Source organism: Misgurnus anguillicaudatus, chromosome 3 (assembly GCF_027580225.2).
Source record: "Misgurnus anguillicaudatus chromosome 3, ASM2758022v2, whole genome shotgun sequence".
NCBI lineage: Eukaryota > Metazoa > Chordata > Actinopteri > Cypriniformes > Cobitidae > Misgurnus > Misgurnus anguillicaudatus.
The window spans coordinates 18,257,913-18,279,662 of NC_073339.2; the positions used below are offsets into that span (position 1 = coordinate 18,257,913).

At 37.7% G+C, this 21,750-nt stretch overlaps 1 protein-coding gene across 1 annotated transcript; it reads right to left on the minus strand.

The window, feature by feature from the left end:
• Positions 1–6,104: 6,104 nt before the first annotated feature.
• LOC129444368 (von Willebrand factor A domain-containing protein 7) lies at positions 6,105–20,393 on the minus strand. Its single transcript, XM_073862540.1, has 14 exons — positions 20,070–20,393; positions 19,303–19,587; positions 18,752–18,845; positions 15,908–16,036; positions 12,671–12,857; positions 12,210–12,379; positions 11,046–11,155; positions 10,234–10,350; positions 9,921–10,118; positions 9,573–9,705; positions 8,921–9,073; positions 8,130–8,225; positions 7,774–8,039; positions 6,105–7,502 (listed from the first exon to the last, which is right to left on the minus strand). The coding sequence occupies exons 1-14, from the start codon at positions 20,265–20,267 to the stop codon at positions 7,110–7,112; spliced, it is 2,529 nt and encodes an 842-aa protein (XP_073718641.1). The 5' UTR covers positions 20,268–20,393; the 3' UTR covers positions 6,105–7,109.
• Between the last annotated feature and the right edge of the window lie 1,357 nt (positions 20,394–21,750).

Below are 21,750 nucleotides of genomic sequence, written 5' to 3' on the forward strand. Positions count from 1 at the left end.
TTTAAAATCTCCCTTCTCCTTCCATTGCCCTTCTTTTAAATTGAATAAATATTGTTTTAACTTACTTGCTGTCTGGTCATTGGGGTGTTTTTGGGACCTCCTCGGGGAGGAAACTGAGGGAGGAGCGAGACTCACGATATTGGTGGTCCGCTCCGACCTGTGACAGATTTGGTGTAGTCGGCAGTGCCCACCCCGGGTTGAGCAACCAAAATTCCCCAATGGCCATTGCCATGAAGAGCCCGTTCTAGGGACTAGAACGGATTGGCGGATGAGGATGTCATGGAGTGACTTTAAACTGGCGGAACCAAAATGGCGGAAATAGTTCCGTCCGGACCGAATGCACTGAAACACCAGGCCAGTTCTGGCAAACTCCGGGCAGAAATCGCAACAAACTCGTATCAGGTGTGTTAAGCGAATGTGGCGACTGACGATTAGGCGTTGGAGAGGAGGCCCATAAAAAGGGCGTGGAAAAAACCGTAAAGGAGCAGTTGTTTCGGGAGGTCCTGCCCCGCGGCTCGTGCTGGAAGGCCGCTGGGGTGTGGTGAAAGGGGAACGGATGAACGAAAGCTGGCAGCCAAAAGCTGGAAGCTGAAGCCGTGAGTACGACAAGCATCTAAACAGAGAGAAGCCAATGGCGGATGAAACGTAAGCCTTCTAAGAAGGTGTCGGAAGGCCCCTTTGATTCGGTGGTCGCGAGGACGCGAAGCGGAGAGAGTACGGGGCTGTAGAAGACTGAAATTGTGGAGAAATTTACTCCAGCAGACGCTGTGGCAAGGCGAAAGTGGCTGGTGCATTTGGAGAGACGCATCGATGTGGATTAGCAGGCTGGGCATGTAAAGCAAGACGGAGATAGTGGATTGCAAGTATAACCAAGTTAAGTGACATTATTCGTGTATCTCTGAGGTGATTGTTACCATTGTGGCTGTGGGTTAGAAGAACACGGGGGAACGGAGTGACAGGGAGAAACTACCACCGAAGCATTTGGTGTATACACAATCTTGGATGCAAGAGACATGTGCCAGAGCAAGGGAAGAAATCAGTGTTTAAAGGAACAGTGTGTTGTGTTTGGAATTCATTCTGCTGTTACCCTGTTACATTGCTCGTGTGTAAAAACTGTCACCTCAGTTCATCTCTGCCATTTCAAGTATTGGAATTCAGTGGGAAGAGGAAGGAGGAGCTAAGGGTCGTGACATCAACATTACCTTCAAGCTCTCCCCTGTCCCAGTCACCTGTCTATTTCAGGAACTACAGGTTTGGCCAAAACGACATGAAGCTGACCATAATCACCATGCATGCCCAAAGCCAAGTATTGAGCCTACTCACCTGTGTATCCCCCTGTATGCCCGAAGTCAAGACCCCAGTGTACTCACCTATATACTCACCTGTACACCCGCCTGTACGCCCAAAGCTAAAAGCCCAGTGTATTTCCCTGTATGCATCCCTGTACGCCCAAAGCTAAAAGCCCAGTGTACCCACCTGTTTGCATCCTTGTACGCCCATAGCCATGAACCTAGTGTACTTACCTGCATCCCGACCTGAAAGACCTAAATTCCAAAAGTGGTCATTTTGTTCTTATAACTGGTATTCTGGTTTCATATGTTACAATATTGATCAATCTACAGGTTATTTAGTGACCTAATACATCCTGAAGTTTTACCTCTCTGAGTTTTTCAAAATAAAAGTAAATAGAGTTTAAATGTGAAAAGATCCTGTCGGGACTTTTTTGACGCTGATGATACTGTTATATATGTTGAAAATTGATATTATTCCAATTTGATTTAATTTCGTTTTCATAATGTTCAAACTGTTGGAAAATGTTTTATTCTTAAAAATTTTAGTTATACTGTTGGTTGCTTTTGAAACATTTGATAAAACTGAAATTTAAAATAAAGATGTAATTTCATTATTTTTTACAAAGATAAATGACAAAAAAGTTTGCAGTTACATATAAACAAGCTCATAGTCATGTATATTTAATAAAAACATGTGTAACACAAAAATCTATCTTGTTTTGTTGTGTTACATTTGACCCATATGTGTATATAAGTTGACAGGGTCAAAAGCAGAGCATGTGAGCGGAGCGGAGCGGGGATCGAGCGAGGAGCGGAGTGTGCTAAATATAGTCAGAGCGCAGAGCGGAATTTTATTCAAAGGCCGGATCGATCGCTCTGTCTCGCTCCGGTTCCGCTCTGATACCGCTCACACCACGAGTCTAGGGCATGCACAAATCTACCCAGAATTCACCCGTGCCTTCAACAATTAAGAAAACGGTCTGCCTTTACTTCAGAAATCGTTCGTTATGTGAAGATGGAGTTCATAAAATATTTCCAAAAGCAAACCGACAAGTCATACAGGTGCACAATTCCTGTCAAAAAACTAGATGAAAATGATGTTGAACATGAACAGGAATGTGGTGATACGATTTCAGTAAGTAAGAGTTCGTATTTTAATCTAAAAAGACACATCATGCGGGAACATGACAGTGTGCTGCGTGAAAAAGGGGAGGCCAGAGAAAAACGTGAGCATTTTGAATATGGTTTAAATAGAAAATATTATTAAATACATTTTGTCATACGAATATTTTAATGTAGCCTAATTAACCCCGTCCCCGTCCGTGATTTTTTATTTCATAGAGAAAGAGATAGAGCAGAGGCAGCAACAGAAACAAAGTGAGGAACTTAGAAATTTCTTCACTACAGTCAGAGCCCCAACCATAACTGGGTCGAGAAAGAAAGAACTGGATACAGCCTTTTTTAAAATGATCTTCATGGATTATGAACCGCTGAGTACAGGAGAACGAGAAGGGATGCGACACTTTGCCAGCGCGGCCCAGCCAGGCTACACACCCCCATGCTATAACACTGTGCGGGACACGCTCATGCCTCATGCACTGGAGGAGATGGAGGATAGGCTGCGAGACCTGTTGAAAAAGGGAGATGGGTTTGTTCTGTCAGCAGACATTTGGACCAGTAGAAGAGGGCACAGCTTTCTTGGCATCGTGGCCAGCTTCATTGACGGGACATTCCGGGGTCACACGGTTTTGTTGAGCTGTGACCACATACATGGTCACCATACCGCAGATCGCATTTACCAGATGTACGAAAGTGTTCTAAAATACCGGAATGTGGAACGGCGTGTGATAAGGGTCGTCACTGACAGTGCCAGCAACATGGTCAAGGCATTTACCTTCTTCCCTGTGACTGAAGAGGAGGATGAGCTCATTGATGAGGGGACCGCGGGTGCCAACCGCAGCAGTGCTGAAAATGAGGAGGAGCACGGACCACCTGAGCTGTCGCAGATCGAAGTGGAAGAGGTAGCATCCAATGTCGACAGCATGATTAATCAGTACTTTACTGTATCCCGTTTACATTTGAGGTGTCCCATTCACATGCTTCAGCTGGCGATCAAAGACGCCATTAACGAGCATGACAGCATTAATAGGCTCCTCGTGAAAGTCGGAAACATAGTGAGAAGTGTGAGGAAAAGCACCCTGAACACTGAACAGACAGATGCTTTAGGTGTCCGCCCCACAACTGCATGTATCACTAGATGGAACAGCCAGTTAAAAATGATTGATTCTGTTCTTCGACTGTTCCAAAAAGACCCATTATGGCAAACAAAACTAAAGACCACAGCCACTCACATCAATCTCAACGAAGTACGGCAGCTGACGCACCTTGTTCGTGTGCTTACACCACTGGCAGATCTCACGGACAATTTACAAAGGGAGTTGGGTAACCTGGGGATGATTCTCCCTGCTGTCAGTGAAATAAAATCCCTACTCACTAATGATGCTGCCCTGCCCATGATGATTGCTGCTTTTGCTGAAACATTGGCCAACAACATCTCCTCTCGTTATGAAAGATATTATTCTGATAAGCATATACTTTTAGCATCGGTATTGGATCCACGTTTCAAAACTGAATGGATAATTCGTGACGGGTCTGTGTGCAACAGGCTTGGGGAGATCCGCGATCTCCTTGTGGAGGAAACTGAGCGATTAAACCCTCCCCATGGGACACCGGACACCGACACCTCACCTGACTCACCTGACTCTGAACCAAAAAGGGCTCGACTGTTTGGTTCATACTTCAACGAGCAGTTGCGCACACCTGGAGACGCCAAATGTGAGGTTGAAAAGTTCCTTTCATCCCCGAGGCAGAACCCGGACGCAGATGTCATACAGTTTTGGAACGAAAACTCTAAGTCATATCCCCGTCTGGCCAAAGTAGCTCGCTCCGTCTTCAGCATCCCTAGTGGCTCTGCAAGTGCTGAGAGGGTTTTCTCTGCTGCCTGCCTGTTATCCAGAAATCATCGCACTAGTCTGAAGCCTCAAACATTGTCAAGACTTGTTTTCTTGAAGGTAAACTCAAAAGTACTGTAAAAAAGGAACGTATGCCTAATTTTATTTTTTTTTATTATAGGTTAACGTAAGAGACGACCATCATTTCATTAATATTTATCATTATTAATCATAGGCTATTTAATTAGGCATTAACCTTTGTTAATATAATGTTTAAATTGTGTAAAAGGCACATTTTTTATAGGTATATGGTTGGCTAGTTTGCATCGATAATTTATGTTAATGTTTAGCTTTTTAGTTAGTTTGTTTGAAGCCTGACATCACTCCAGCTTTTAATTTGTGTTCAAAACTTGGATGTGCGCGCGGTTGTGTTTGTTTGAAATAAATATATGTTCTATTCTGAGTCTGACTGATGTTACTAAGAAAATCATTCACTGCTTCTGACTAACTTAAAAATATATTTAAATAATTTTTAAATAATTAAAAATATGTACTTATATAGATTACTTTTATTTAATTTATAGGCTAAATAAAAATCCTGTGTGTTGAGCTCTGCTATTTAAAGTAACTTTAAGGTTTATCATGGAGTTTAAATTTACGAAACAACTTTAATTAAAGTTACTGCAGTTTATATTAGATCTTTTGCTTCAGACAGTAAATCAGATGTGAGAAATAGAAAAGTTTAAAATTCAGGCAAATGTGAGGTAATGTGAAATAATCAGCGATCATGAGATTCATTCATGCTTTTATATACATGCTACACATCGTTTTCTTTCATTGACTTTGTAAATGGACTTCCTAAAATAGCCTTGGTCACCCCATGTATATGTAATTCTTCAGTTGAAAACGGCAGGTGTTAGGCAGCATGCAGATGAATTTGAGTGAGCGTGGAGCGATTTAACCGGAGCGGGATTAAATTGTAGGTGAGCGGGGAGCGAAATTGAGCGAAACGGTCTGGTGCGACTTTGAGCGGTGAAGCGGAGTTGCGAACATCCACGTGAGTGGGGAGCGGAAATTCTCACCGCTCAGCTCCGCTCACATGCTCTGGTCAAAAGTAACAATTCCCTACTCATGTTTAAAGTGAAATTATACTGAAGTCGTTTTACATTTGTTCAAAATTCCACCTGGTATTGATAGACCACACTTGTGAGTTATTGACCACAGCAAAAATATGTCTCTGTCTATAACATTATCTTTTAAAATTAAGTTTTTCTGAAAAAATTTACTTTTGCCTCCTTCAGCCAATTTCAGATCATTATTTTTTAATAAAGCAAGTTGTAATAACCCAGCAATTGGGATAAAACAACCAGCATTGGCTAATTTTTAATGCAGCGGTGTGTTCAGTAAATTGTTACCCATATGGTTAAAAACAACCCAACCCCGTATATGTTAGAATTGTTTTGAGTAAGCAGCAGGCAGATATGTGCAGTTTGACTCATAGAACTTTTTATTTAACAGTGTCAAAAAAATCACAGAAACAAAAAAAAACCAGGTATGTAGTTATAGTAATAATGTGCTAGTAAAATAGCTGCAAGGAGCAATTACATCATTTCATTTCATTAGTTCTCTTAAAAAAGAAAGGCTTATCATTTATAATTGAAGAGTTGTAAAAAATTGTACAATAGTATCTAGCTATTTTAACCTGTTGAAAAGCACCCCCACTCTGCCCCAAACCATGAAAAGACCTACTTTCACTAAAAGGGTTGTTTTTACTAACCATTTACAGTATAAGCATAACTATGATATTATTAGAAATAAGACACTTTGAGCTTCATTTTCTAGGTTTTCTAGGTAAGTTAAAAATTCAAAAAAGTTAGAGAGGCTGAAATACATTGTAATAATTTATTTTTGCATAACATATTTTTAATACTAAAAATCTTAATAACTGTGTAACAAATGTGTGTGAAACCTAGAAATGCAATGATGGTTCTTGCAAGGGTTTTTGTAAGACTAGTGTCTTTTCTAAATGCCAGTCAGCCCCAAAATAAAAGTCTTTTGTTTACATGCATACACGTTCATTCTTCTTATTATTTATCCTTATGTTAGTATGTTAGCATATAAAATGCAATTTCCAGACCAGGAACTAAAACGTCACACAAAGATCGTTGGATTCGTTATCTAATTGGCTACACGTTCTGTCTATCAATATTTTCCATGAAGTCATTGGAGGAACGAGCGAGTCAGATGACGTCACGATATTTGACAGTGCTGTTTGGATATTATGTATTTAACTCCAGCCTACTTTTAGAAACAATGTTTGACCGCGGCTTTGAACGCAAGTGTAATCTAATATACATGTTTTACGATGTAAATAGTCCTCAGATTGTATATTATATTCTATTACAAGACATTCATGTGAAATCTGATGGACAATATGGACAATATATCTATATTTCAAGGATTATACGCATTTGTGGACAAAAATGGTCATTGGATGTATTCTATAAGATGGTTTTCATGAGTTATTCACACTGGACAGACTGGATTCGATTCGCGATTGTTATATCAACACAAAGGTAAGAAGTCCCGTTTATATTTTGCATGTTGTCATCTAGACTTCTGTCACAAAATACTACATTTATGATGCTAGAGCATCTATCTCAAAAACAGAAACCATACACTGATGCTAAACCCGTAGACCTTTTAAACAATGTAAAGTAATGTTAATATTATTAATGTTTGTAGACAGTAGGCTATATAGATATTGTTAGCAGCGTTAAAAAAACTGACGTCATCCCGCCCCCGAGCTAGTGCGCGTCGAGAGGTTAAAATTGTTAATGCAGTATATGTCGCCGGTTACTTTCCATTACAGCAAAAGAGAAACAAATAAGCCAATGAGAGACAGAAACATGGAGAAGGACTGCAAGCCACTGAACTTTATGCTTGTAGCTGAGGCAGTGATTCGAACTGTGGCATAATTCAGATCAGTGGACCCTGGAGCTTCTGCCTCAACAATGAGTGTAACATCAGTCCCAAACTCTGTGTTGGAGGGCACGGTCAGCGTTCCTGTCCCCTGAACACTTCCTCCTGTCGACACATTCAGGGAACTGGGGACAGTCACAGTGAAGCCGTTGCTTGTCCTGGCTCGGATAGTGTAGTTCCCTGCTGTAGTATTAGTGGACACTGTAAAGTTAAAGCTTAAAGAAACTCCAGGAATTGTAGTGGTTTGTGTTTCAACCGTGGATGATGGGAAACAGGTCTCAGACAGTGATGTAATGCAACTTGACCGTGAAGTTTTAATAAACATTTTTATTGTTACATTAACATTTATGGATTTGGTGGAAGCTTTTATCCAAACCGACTTACAATTTAAGCTCCTATACAGTACATTTGATCAATTCATGTGTTTCTTAGAAATAATGACTTTGCATTGCTATAAGAAAATGAGATTTTAACTATAATGATTTACAGATGTTTGTGTTAACATCTACTATCTTTTAGCCATGAGACATTTTGGTTTCGAACCTTACCGTGACTGTTATTCTTGATCCTTTGTGATGAATGGATGATTGCCTTTGGAATCGACTAGATGGCAATGAACTATTCAACAGCCCTTCAAGTCGGAGGCCAAATGAACCTTCTGGCATTCTGTTTAGGCTAACCAGGTAGTCTGTACCACCCACTGATGTAACGTTTCCATTAACAACACTAGATCCCGAAGCATCAACTAGTTTTACATCAGTCACTGTGGCCGATTCTCCTCCAGACACAGAGAGAAACAAGGTGGCATTCTGACCTGATCAACAAATCACACAAAGACAATGAAGCCTTTACACTTCACATACTTATGGGGAGTAAATGTGTTAGAAACAAACAAATCATTTACCAATAGAAGGGCGAGTGAAAATCTGTCCCCAAGATTCTCCATGACCTCCCAAAGTTATGTTCACAAAGTGAAAGAGGATGTCCACTGAACTCTGACCTGCAGCAACATATCAAATAATATACCAGTTTAAATACAGCTTAAGCACTGTGGACACACATTTTGTGGTACAAATGAATGGATTTTAACACAAGTGTATCTAACAAAGCCATAGCCAGCCTAGTCGAAGGGTTCTTTTTCCAAAATTGGACCTTTTTGCAGTTTTCCTCTAATTTTGTATTATAATTATTATTAATATATAGGTTGTGTGCCAGTTTAACACATTCATTCATTCAAGCATAACCACAAAAGTACTGCTTTCAACAAGTTTAAGGCTTCAATAATTTTTTTTAAACAAGTTTACAACAGTAAAATAGGAGTAATCAAATATGAACAATAGCACAAATAAATACAACAGAACAAACAAACAAATAAACACATGCAATTAAACAGTGGGGTTTTCAGATTAATCTAACAGTGCTGTACTTAAAGTAAAGTATAATACTGCATTCACTGTATAAATTAAATCAATCAGTATTAAAAATGTATACGTCAAGAGCAGTGATTTTTTTCTTTGTCCGTTGTTGTCTTAACCAACATTAGTGTAACAGGTGGTTCGTAAGTTTAAATAAAACACTTAGGGGTGGTTTCCCGGACAGGGGTTAGATTAGTCCTAGACTAAAATAAATGTAGGAGCTGTTCAAACTAAAAACAACTTGCACTGACATGTCACATGAAGAAAACAAAAACTTTACCAATGACTTTCAGGGTGTAGGAGCTTGTTGAGTTAACACTGATGCCCCATTGCCCTGTCTGGAAGTCAGACTTGAGTGTTATTTTCTTTAGATTTCCCACAGTCTGAATGCTACCAAGCCCGCCATTTATTACTGAACCTGACTGAGACCCACCTGGGAGGAATAGAAATCAAAACAGATTTGTTAAAAGTGGCATTAAGAATGAAGCTGCCTTTCACATATGCTTCAAATTGGAACAGCTTTAGATGATGCTTGATGATGTGGTAGGACACCTTACGGTACATTCACAAGGGGCGAAAGCGTTAACGCTTTACGGAAGGCTGTCTGAAGCGTGGCCAACAGCCAAACACAGTGGCCGCAACACATGCACTGGTCTTCCATAAAGGTAATTGTCTGGCTCTGCCTAGGTTATTTGCATGTCTGATTGGCTGATGCACACGTTGCTGCTTGAAAAGTTGAGAAATGTTCATCTTCTTGCCGCGAGCAACGGAAGTGATGGGGCGCCGACGGATCTACAATTCAGTTCGGCAACGCATGACGTCACCCATTAAAAGTGAAAGGGAAGCGTTAACGCTTATGCCCAGTGTGAACGTACCGTTACTAGGATGCTGCCCTGGAAGAATTCTGTGAGTTGCTGTTTATGTTGGCTCACCTGTGGGGCTGTATAGGATAACATCCAGTGAATCCCCAATGATGTACACAATCACATTGGACAGAGATGAATCCAACAGAAAAAAAAATGTTCCTGCATTTCCTGCACTTCTTGCCTTCTGAAGAATTGTGACCTTTGACAAAAGCAGGGACATGTCAAGATTTGAGCAATTTCACAGTTACTCCAAAAATCTGATGTAGCGGAAACGTAAATAAGATTAGCATAAGATTGATAACATAATGCAAAGGTCTATTAACCTTATGTATGTACCTTAAGTCTCATTTTTACATGGTAAAATGTAATGGTAATGACTGCATATAAGAAGTTTAAAGCATTGTTAAAATATACCTGGCCAGACGTAAATATATCTGTAATGGCTGTAGAGGCCTCAGAAAGCGTGTTTGTTGTGACTTCTAAGGTTTGTCCACCAGAGACATGGGCCAGGTCTCTGTACAACTGTAGTTCTGATTGAGTCATCGGCCTCGATGAGGAGCTCTGGGAGTCTGAGACTTCTGGTGAGATGAAGCTGGTCAACAAGAAAGTGACCTGGATGATTGAAAGACAAAAATATAGAGGTTTTAGATGTAAATGTTTCTGCCACATCACTCACCATAACAAAATGAATGAAGAAAGCATTAGAACGTGCTATGCAGGAACTCACTGTGGATTCAGTGCTTTCTATCATGGCTCCAACAGTGTTTTTTAATTCAGGGTCCTTTGCTGAAGCATCCGTGAAAACAAAAATGTCTGATGATGGTGGAGCTCTTGTTAAGGCCACCTGAAGATCCATGAATAATGAAACAGAAAAGTACTTTTAAAGCCTAAAATTGCTTCATAAATTCTTCCTCTTGTGCATTAGTATGAAGTTCAAAAGCTCCCAAATGTAAACCTTTATAATATCTTAATTTTTAAAGGTGACCTAATATGCAAAGTTAACTTTTACAAGGTATAAATAACCACCATACACAAAAAATAAAATAAGGTCAAAACATGGCAGTGTCTGAATTTAATTTGTTTCAGATTTCAGCCTATAGTGATGTCATTGTAGCGCTAATGTAACTACAGTTATATTGATCTTAGCTTGTATTCACACACATATCAGACCAATTTCATTCATTTTAAGTGAAAATGCTCAGCATCAGTATAAATTATAAATCTAGCTCTTCTGGAAAGGGGGAGGAATAGCTCAATAGCTTGCATTTAAAAGGTACACACACGAAAACAACACATTTTTACTCCCACCAAAACAGGGGTATTTTGGGCATGCTCTAATAAATGATCTGTGAGTGTTTTGAATTGAAATTTCACAGACACATTCTGGGAACACCTGCAACTTATAATACATCTTGTAAAGAGGGGAATAAGAGGTCCCCAAATATTTACATAGTTCTGGGCAAATTTCACTGTGAACTGAGGCAAAGTTTTTTCTGAAGCTAAATATAAAAGTATACATGTCCAAAGTACTGTACGCACCAATAGCCCTGATAAGCACATCTCTGGGAAGTCTCCTCCACCAGATACTGAAAGAGAATTGATTAGCTCTTTGAACTCATCAATATTCCCAGTACTTGTCAGTTTGACACCTGTAGGCATAAAACATACACACATCACTAGAGCTTTAAAATAACATGAACAACATGTACATGACCTGAATATAAACTGTCTGATCAATATAGATGTTTATCGTGCTGTCACAGTTACCGTATTTTCCGGACTAAAAGTCACACTTTTTTCATAGTTTGACTTGTCCTGCGGATTATAGTCAGGTGGGACTTGTAAGTCAGTATGAATTGATTTTTACATATAAGAACCAACAGACAACATTGCCATCTACAGCCACGAGAGTCCGCTATATGCTGCTCCTGTATTTAAGTAATTCAATGAATTCAGTGATGTGGAATTACGAGCCCGTGAACTTCATGCGCATTGGCTTTTTCTGTACATTTAGCCTGTTCAGCCTTCCAGGTATGTTCAGTACGCTATTGTGTATCGTGTAAATAACTGTTTGTATTACGTTAACATACAGACACCTTTTCAGCCTGCTGTTCTGTGTGCTATTGTTTAGTTGAATAACTTGCCTGTCCAAATGTCTCTTCTTCAGCTTGGATTTTGTGAACTGAAAATGTGTTCGTCTGAAAAATGATGGACATATGCATCTCGGACGGCTTGGGGGTGAGTAAATTGTGGGTTTAATCTAATTTTTGGCCAAAATATCCCTTTAAGTGATCTATTACAAGATATCCAAATTTGTAGCATGAAGATGATGAATATGACCTTTGGCTTTGCATTGTTAAATGATATACATCTATTAGCACTTAGGGTGTACACACCTTTGTTGCCCCCTTTTTTGACATTAATGGCATGTATCTCAAGTTATTTTCAGGGGACAGCAAATCTATACTGCTATACAAGCAGCACATTGACTACTCAAAAATATATCCAAATTTCATTTCTATAGTATTGTCCCTGGAGAAGATATACTGTACTAAAATATTTGCTGAGGGATGAACTCACTTTTGTAACATACTGTAAGTGTTTAATTTAGTTCCTGCCATGTATCGTATCCCATTGTGAAACTCCTTACTCGTGCTGTCAGATAACCAATATTAAGCATGCTTTTTAAACATACATGCCTACCTGTGTCATCAAATGTTATTAGCATGTAATCTGTAGGTTCGTCGGATGTTCCTTTCCTGCTGTCTATAATATTAATGGACACTTTCTTGATTTCAGCAATTTCATAAGACATACTGCCTGTGATGTCAATCACAAAAACCAGCATTATGGTACGACTGAGACCTATTAACCTAAAGGAGATGCAAGATTGCAGAAAAAAGGAACATACAAAATCAGATTAAAGGGAAAACCTAGTAACAATTCTGCCTTACACACTTTATCATCTGATTTGTGTGATGTATATTACACATTTTTTATATAGTTGTGTATATTTGTGGGAGAAACATACTGTCACATACTTTACATTTTAATCTGTTTATCCGATTTGTTACACACAAATCAATCACATGGTTTTAGAAAACATGTAATATAGTACATGAATATATATTGCTCTTTTTGTTTTATATTGTACGCTCCCCTACCGAAGAAAGTCTGTTTCTCCTGCAGCCTGTCTAATGTCTTCCAGTAGCTCCATGGTAGCATTGATGGCCATGTTTGCAGCTTTTGGGTGAAGGAAGCCATGTGCTGACTTGAGGTCATCCTTATTGATGCCTCCAGTGGGATCATTTCTGCTAGTTTGATCAAAGATGCCACCATGGCTACATTTGCCTGAAAGAGAAATATGTACCCAATGTGTTAAAAACATTTTTACATGACCAAGATTATTCATATTTACAGAGCCCCTCTCTTTCACAGCTTCTTGTAACTTTCATGGTTCCTCTCAAAAACCAAAGAGTACAGCAAGCCAAATAATAATTATAAAACGGCTCGTTCTGGTTCTTCATTCTGATTGGTTGAAACGCGTTCTAAGCCGTGATAAAATACCCCGGTAAACCCACGGTTCAGACCGCATCACAAGTATCACTGCGCCACTGTTGCTGCGTACTGATTTATGAAAATAAACACCACAGTCTTTAATCATTTTTAAATTTTTCTACCTTTGCACAATTATGGCGATATCCAGATAAATGTCAATAAATAAAACATTTCATCAATAAAGAGAAAACGTTCTCTGAAGTTTTTTTTGTCTTATTGATATTTCCGCTATTATCCACTAGAGGGAAATCTTACCCAACTTAAACACTGAGGCATTCACTCGACACAACAGCGTTATGGTGAATTTAGCGTGTGTTTTGATCAGGCTCTGAATCTGATCTCTAAGTTCCTCACAAAAATGGAATTATCTCCGCATTTAGCTGAAAATTTGAGAGGTGATAACTGATAAGACAACAAATGAAGGTAGGATGAAACGTTTTTTGATGTTGTTGGAAAGCGGATGGACTGTTCTTTCATTTGATATCTTATGTTTATTTAAAGAAGATCATTTTTCTGTAAGGCATTCAACTAAAACTGGGTGGCAACTTAAAAAAAAACGCTGACGGGGAAAAAGTTAAGCATGCTTACAAACATATTTGATCATCACTTCAACAGTTGCACGATATAAATGTTAATGTATAAATTAGATGAATGTTGATTTATAAAATAAACACCACAGTCTTTAATCATATTTTCATTGTGCCTTTGCTGCATCTCTGTTGTTTGTGAACTGCGCTCTGTTGCAGCCACACTTGATTCTGAGGAACTACTTTGTTTGGCGGAAGAGTAATATTTATACTAATATAATTACAACTTATTTGTGTTTTACTTTATAAAATCCCGCTAACGTTATGCATATGAAGTAACCGTTTTATAAACGCAATAAACCCCTCGAAGCGTTGGGTTACCAGTGCATTTTATAACAGCTAAGGGGGTTTAGGCACTCCGCTTCGCGTCGTGCCTAACAACGCCCCTTAGCTGTTATAAAATGCACTGGTAACCCACTGCTTCTTGGGGTTTATTGCTTTAATAATTAACCCTCTAGCACAGGGTTGCCCTCAAGCGACGGAAACTTTTCTTAAGTCTTGTGCTAAGTGCATGTTTTTTAAATGATCACATAATATATATTTACCAGCAGTGATGGGCAGTAACGCGTTAGAAGTAACGCGTTACTGTAATCCGATTACTTTTTTCAAGTAACGAGTAAAGTAAGGGATTACAATTGCAAAACCAGTAATTAGATTACTGTTACTTTCCCATTAGCAGGCTGCGTTACTGCGTTATTTTTTAATCTTGATTTTGTTTCGTGAGACTCTCTCGTGTCGTGACGCGAGTCGAGTGACAATGACGTATGAGCGCCGCGCCGTCAGTCAGTGTATTGTTGAACGTGAGAAGACAACATGGAGCGCGGAAGAGAACAAGACTATGCAGCGTTTAATGCTTGGAAGTACAGACATTACTTTGAGTTTAACCCAGTTAACGGTGACAAAAACATCAGCGTCCGCTGTACACTCTGCGTGGGAATAAAACTTTTATCTACAGCGAAAGATTCCACCTCAAATCTAAGCAAACACCTAGCAAGCCGGCACAGGAAAGTGAAACTTACTGAAAATATCCCCGAACCCCCAGCTGAAATGACCGCTGCGGCTCCATCTCATACACGTTCACGCGAAATCTGATGTAATTTAACACAACAGACTATATATCTGTATTTCATGGATTATACGCATTTGTGGACAAGCTGACGTGACCGCTGCGGCTCCATCTCATACACGTTCACGCGAAATCTGATGTAAACAACAGACTACTATATTTCATGGATTATACGCATTTGTGAACAAAAATTGTCATTTGATGAATTTTATATTTCATGTGTTATTCATCTGAAACAGACCGGATTCGGCTCGCGGTCGTTATAAGGTAAGAAGTCCCGTTTATATTTTGCATGTTGACATCTGGAATTCTGAAACAAAATAACTTACTACATTTATGATGCAATATAGCATATAACGTTAGCCTATGATATGTATCTCAAAACAGAGAACATACTCTGATGCTAAACCCGTAGACCTTTTAAACGATGTAACTTATAGTAATGTTGATATTAATATTATTAATGTTAGCAGGCTTAAAAAACGAATTAGTGCGCGTCGAGAGGTTAAAACAGAGAATGTTTCATTTGATTCAATTTCAGATGATGGATGCAGAAAGAATAGAATTAGGCAGAAAGGTCTTGGTCCGGTTGCATAAAGCACCTTAAGTTTTTCCCTTAAGTATGACACTAACCCACAGTAAGAGAATAATTTAAAGGTGTTGCATACAGTATAATCCCTGAAATGGTTCTCTTAGGTAAGGGTAATCGTTAAATGTTTCACGACAGCGACCCAGGTTTATAAATACTATTGTTGCCATGGAGATGCAACAGAAAAAGCTTAAGGTTTTTTGCAACACCCTTAAGTTTAAATGAAACATAATGGTGAATTTAAGGGAACATTACACTTAAGGTACTTTATGCAACCGGGCCCAGTTGCTTTATACTGTGTAGCATATTCAGGTCGTGCATCATGTTTTTGAAAAGTAATTAGTAAAGTAACTAGTAAAGTAACTAATTACTTTTGAAAATAAGTAATCAGTAAAGTAACGGGATTACTTTCATAGGGAAGTAATCAGTAATCAGTAACTAATTACTTTTTCCAAGTAACTTGACCAACACTGTTTACCAGTAACAAGCAAACCAAGCAAATGTACAATTAGAAGAACAGCAGTTTTGACAATTATTTGCTGTGCAGCTTAATCAGACATTCAAGGTCAGAGACTTTAACATACTGCTAATGCTTTCTTACCTGCAGGTTTGTCAGGTGATAAAAGGCTACTATATCCAGTAGTTATTATCTTCTTCTGCAGGATCTCAGGTAGAATGTTATCATTGCAGTTGTCATCGACACAGCTTTTGCATGTCGCTGTTTTGGGGTCTATAGACGTACATACATTTCATAAATGTGTGTGTGGGATTACACAATATTTTAAGTGTGTAAACACTGTAAAGGTGGAAAATTCATCCTCCTAATAATTTTCATCATAAAACTATTTCTGAAATAAAAAACTACTTTTAAAGTCACAATAAAATGAAAGTAGCAATTGTCTTATTTTCCCCAGGGTGACATACAGGTGCTGGTCATATAACTAGAATATCATCAAAAAGTTGATTTATTTCACTAATTCTATTCAAAAAGTGAAACTTCTATATTATATTCAAATGTTTATTCCTGTTAATTTGAATGAATATAACTGACAACTAAGGAAAATCCCAAATTCAGTATCTCAGAAAATTTGAATATTACTTTAGACCAATACAAAGAAAGGATTTTTAGAAATTTTGGCCAACTAAAAAGTATTAACATGAAAATTATGACCATACAGCACTAAATACTTTGTTGGGGCACATTTTGCCTGAATTGCTGCAGCAATGCAGCGTGGCATGAAGTTGATCAGTCTGTGGCACTGCTCAGGTGTTATGAGAGCCCAGGTTGCTCTGATAGTGGCCTTCAGCTCTTCTGCATCTACCTCCTCACAATACCCCATACTTTTTTATGGGGTTAAGGTCAGGCGAGTTTGCTGGCCAATTAAGAACAGGCATACCATGGTCCTTAAACCATGTAATGGTAGCTTTGGCAAAGTGTAAAGGTGCCATGTCCTGTTGGAAAATGAAATCTGCATCTCCATAAAGTTGGTCAGCAGCAGGAAGTATGAAGTGCTCTAAAACTTTCTGGTATATGGCTTTGTTGACCTTGGACCTCAGAAAACACAGTGGACCAACACCAGCAGATGACATGGCACCCCAAACCATCACTGACTGTGGAAACTTTACACTAGACCTCAAGCATTGTGGATCCTGATTTCCAAAGGAAATGCAAAATTTACTTTCATCAGAGAACATAACGTTGGACAACTCAGCAGCAGTCCAGTCCTTTTTGAAGGTGAGACGCTTCTGGCGCTGTATGTTGTTCAAGAGTGGCTTGAAACAAGGAATGCGACAGCTGAAACCCATGTCTTGCATATGTCTGTGTGTAGTGGTTCTTGAAGCACTGACTCCAGCTGCAGTCCACTCTTTGTGAATCTCTCCCACATTTTTAAAGGGTTTTGTTTCAGAATCTTCTCCAGAGTGCAGTTATCCCTATTGCTTGTACACTTTTTTCTACCACATCTTTTCCTTCCCTTCGCCTCTCTATTAATGTGCTAAGACACCAAGCTCTGTGAACAGCCTGCCTCTTTTGCAATGACCTTTTGTGTCTTGCCCTCCTTGTGCAAGGTGTTAATGGTTGTCTTTTGTCAAGTCAGCAGTCTTCCCCATGATTGTGTAGCCTACAGAACTACACTGAGAGGGCATTTTGAGTGAATTAGCTGATTAAAGTGTGGAACCAGGTGTCTTCAATATTGAACCTTTTCACAATATTTTAATTTTCTGACATACTGAATCTGGGATTTCCCTTATTTGTCAGTTATAATCATTAAAATTTAAAAGAAATAAGCATTTGAAATATATCATTCTGTGTGTAATGAATGAATATAATATACAAGTTTCACTTTTTAAATGGAATTAGTGAAAAAAAACTTTTTGATGATATTCTAATTATATGACCAGCACCTGTATATCCAATTGAAACATCTTCTGAAATGAAAAAGATAGAATATCTGTATCAACGGTGACGAGAAAAAAACTAAATTTTTCAACTACAATCTTTTACTTACCAATCTGAGTAGCCCTGCAAATGTTTTTAATAAGTAACTTAAAATCCTCATGAAAATTGACAATTCTTATTTTTTAATGGAATACTGCAGTGTTCATTACAAACAATGTATCTGTGCGACTCATTGTTCTTTATTCATGTGCTCTCATGAACTTTTATTAAAATCGGAAAATGTATACTGTAAAAAATTGTTGTAATTATGCAGCTGGTTGCCAGTAACTTACTGTAGAAGATAAAGACTGAAAATGTTTCATGTTCATTTAACTTTAAACAAACTGTTGCCAGTAAATGACATAAATGTAAAATCTACAGTAAGTTACTGGCAGCTAGTTGCTAGTAAAACCCAGTAATACTGTAATTTCTACAGACATTTTTTACAGAGTACTCTCGCCCTCCTGTGGCAATTCTTCTTTGATGATGTCAGCTAGACAGCTAAGGCAGATCATCTTTAAACCCCGCCCCCTCCAACTGTCAGTCTGCTGCAAGTTCAATTTATGAAATGCCTACTTTTCTGTATCCAATTAATTCTAAGTGGGAAAAAACTGGCAATTTTTCTTGTGTGATATTTCATTTCATAACTGAAATATGCCCCAATACAGAAGTAAAGTTGACTTCCATTTTCCATTAGATGTGATACATAATACATAAAGGCAGTAGATACACCCATCTCTGTGATATTACAGATTGCCATTATTTGACATTTCCTGAAAACAAATTCAGTCTGAATACGGCTTTAAAGGGTCAACTTGTGTGCATTTTGTGGCAAAACAAAGGACAGAGATGTATTTTAAGATGTCAGTGCAAGATATTTTCAGTTTACAGCTCTTATATATTTATTTTAGTCCTGGAGTAGTATAATCCCTGTCCGGGAAACCGCCCTAAAGTGTCATATGTTACACCAACTTGTATTTTTTTTAGATAAATAAGAAACTACTTTACCTGCTGTGTTGTTGAGGGGAAGGTCTGGTTTGATCAGTGCACTAAAAGAAAAAGTGTATCCCAGCTCTACCCAGTTACTGTGACTGTAGAAATCCTGCACACAAAAACAAATTTATTTGCTAAACTAGTGATGCGAAATGTGGTTAAAAATTACATAAACCTCCCTCTTAGATTAACCATGGCTTTATCATAGTGAAAGTGTAATGTTATTCTTTTTGCATGATTTTTTACCATATGAAGTATAATTTTTACTAGAAATACCATGGTTAAACTATGATTATTTATTTATATATAATATTTAGAAAGCTTGTGGTTACTACAAACACACCAGGACTAAAGTTATACATTTCAACTATTATAAATAATTATTTCGAGAAATTTACTGTATAAAAGGAAATCAGATTTGTTGTTAATATCTTTATTGAAATTAAATAGTTACAAGCTCACTATCGGTTAGTTTTATTATTTTAATGATTCTGTTGGTTAGAAACTGAAAGGAATTTTACTCCAACAGTTTTTACATACTAGCCGCTGGAATCCAGCAAACATACCTGTAAAGTATGTGTCACAGCCCCCAGGTTCTTTCTTGCAGCCAAGTAGTTTCCCTCTTTCAGATTGACTTTCACTCTGGCTACGCCCTTAGTGATGATGTCCCGTCCTTCACTGAATTTCTCATTATCAAAATGAGGTGGGTCGCTGAATAATTTTCTGTCCACAGCTATATTATTTAAGTAAATTGTAACAATTGCCGATTTAAAATTGGTTGATTTTGATAGAGCAGAATTTGAACTCGAGCAGGCTTTTTGAACAGTAGTTGAAGTTAGTTTGTTGTTGACCTGAAATGAGGAGTGGGGAAAATCAAATTCTGGGCTTGCCAACATCACTCTTTAGAATACCACCTTATTTGTATAAAAACTTTATAATTGTAAAAAAATAGTAGACATACACAGCAGATAAAAGCTATAATGTGGTAAGTCTTGTGTTAAGTCATTGTCATTAAGTAAAATTAAGAAGTTCATTTATTTACAACAGTTTGGACTTGTTTCTCTCTGTATAGAAAGTGTTTATTTTTATATTAAAAGAATTCTATTCTAATCTAAAATGCAGTCTAAAAAATCATGAACAAACATAAGGCAACCATTCTGTAGAGTTTATCTCCAATCATATTTAAACAAAACTTGAACCAGTGATTCAGGATTGTCAGGTTTTCCTAAACTCATGATGGGAGTGTAGAAGCAGAAACTAAATTCTGTATAGTTGCCCTCCGGATACAGGGTTTGTCATCTCTGCTTTTCTGGTTTGTTCCTACTTCACTTACAGGTAGTGTAAAGTCTTTGCCCTGGGCTTTGGCTTTGTCACGACACACTTCTGCCGCTTTGCGGATAATGGCTGTCTCTGTGATTTCTTGATGATTGAGAGAGGCATCAGAATGAGTAATTTTAAATCCACCAGCCTGGTGTGGTTGAAAGACTGCCCCCCAGAGGAGAAATACAGCCACTAAAACCAACGAAACCATTTTCAAACAAAATAACTGTAGAGAAAATTATAAATATTAGACCATTAGAATCAAGCTACCATACAGAAATTTAAACATACACAAAATGTGGTATTATCTTATCAGTTGCATTCCAAAAAGATTGAGACTTTTGTACTGTCTCTCCTTCCCAGGAATAAGGTTCCATCATTATTTTTGTTCTATTTTTGTTTCTACCACAAATCAAACAATAGTTGAATGAATAATGAGGTATGAAATGGTCTTTTGTAAACTTACAAGTAAAACTTGAGCGTGAGCTGCCTCTATGGCGCAGATAACCACAAATGCTACATAATTTTTACAGCATTTTCTTTGGTTGTGTGCATGAATAATCCCTTGCTATTTATTGTATGTGCAAAACACTAAAACGTGTTGCACACTACAAGATAAAAACCCTTGTCTGTTCTTTTTTGTGCGTTTACTGCCACCTGCTTGTAACAACTAGAACTGTCTCCAGTCTGCTAGAGCACATAGTACCAGAGTTATCCACTTTCAAAGACAGTGTTTAGAACACAAAAAAGAAAATTCTTCAGCTTTTTATGTAACTTCAATGGGTTTTCTGTAAAATGATATAAAGGTATTGCATTTATTCCACTGTATGTGGTTATGGGGACACTTCAAATGTGGTTAGGCGGAAGTTGAATACAAAAAGGGTATTATTCCTCCCTTTAGTTGGAATAGAATAGCTTTTGCATAGATTATGATTGAGACAAATTTCCTTTTTCCTGTGTAAGCTGAATCACAAAAGAACTGTCTGCAGGTTTCTGAAAGTAAAGTATTGGTGGCAGTTCTAATAGTAATAAGCCATAATTCCTCTCAATGTTGCTTTGAATCTCAAATTTCACTATATAGCACTTATAGTATAATTAAAACAATTGTTTTTTTTTTTAGAAAATATAAGTTTATTTAGTAATTATTGGCTAACATAGTCATACTATTTATTCAGATAACACTTAATAATTTTCTTTAATAAGTTCATAAGTAATGGGTTATATTGTCTTACTTTCATTTATTTATTCATTACTGTCTTATTAATAGTTAATTAGCTGTACTTTATTGTTAATATAGTATAACTAGATTCTTAATTATTGCCTTATTATGGAACCCTAAAATAAAGTGTTACCATCTTTCATTTTATTGTTTTTAATTGTAATCTAGTGTAATGCATTATTTTCACGGGGATATATAAGTTGCATGGTAAACTTAAAAAAACATGGGTACTACTCTATAACCACAAAAAAATCTGGTTAATTTTTGAAAGGTGCTGTCTCACACAAATGTCAAAAAATGGGTGAAGCAATATCATAATGCATTACAATTTACTGTTTTGTAGTCCTTATAATAAGTAATAATAAGTAACAATAAGTAATAAGTAAATAACATTTTCCTTAAATTATCCTGCCCCCCAGTTTTTAAAACCACTGTGTGACAGCTGTCTATGTTAATCAAAAAACAATGTATCTGT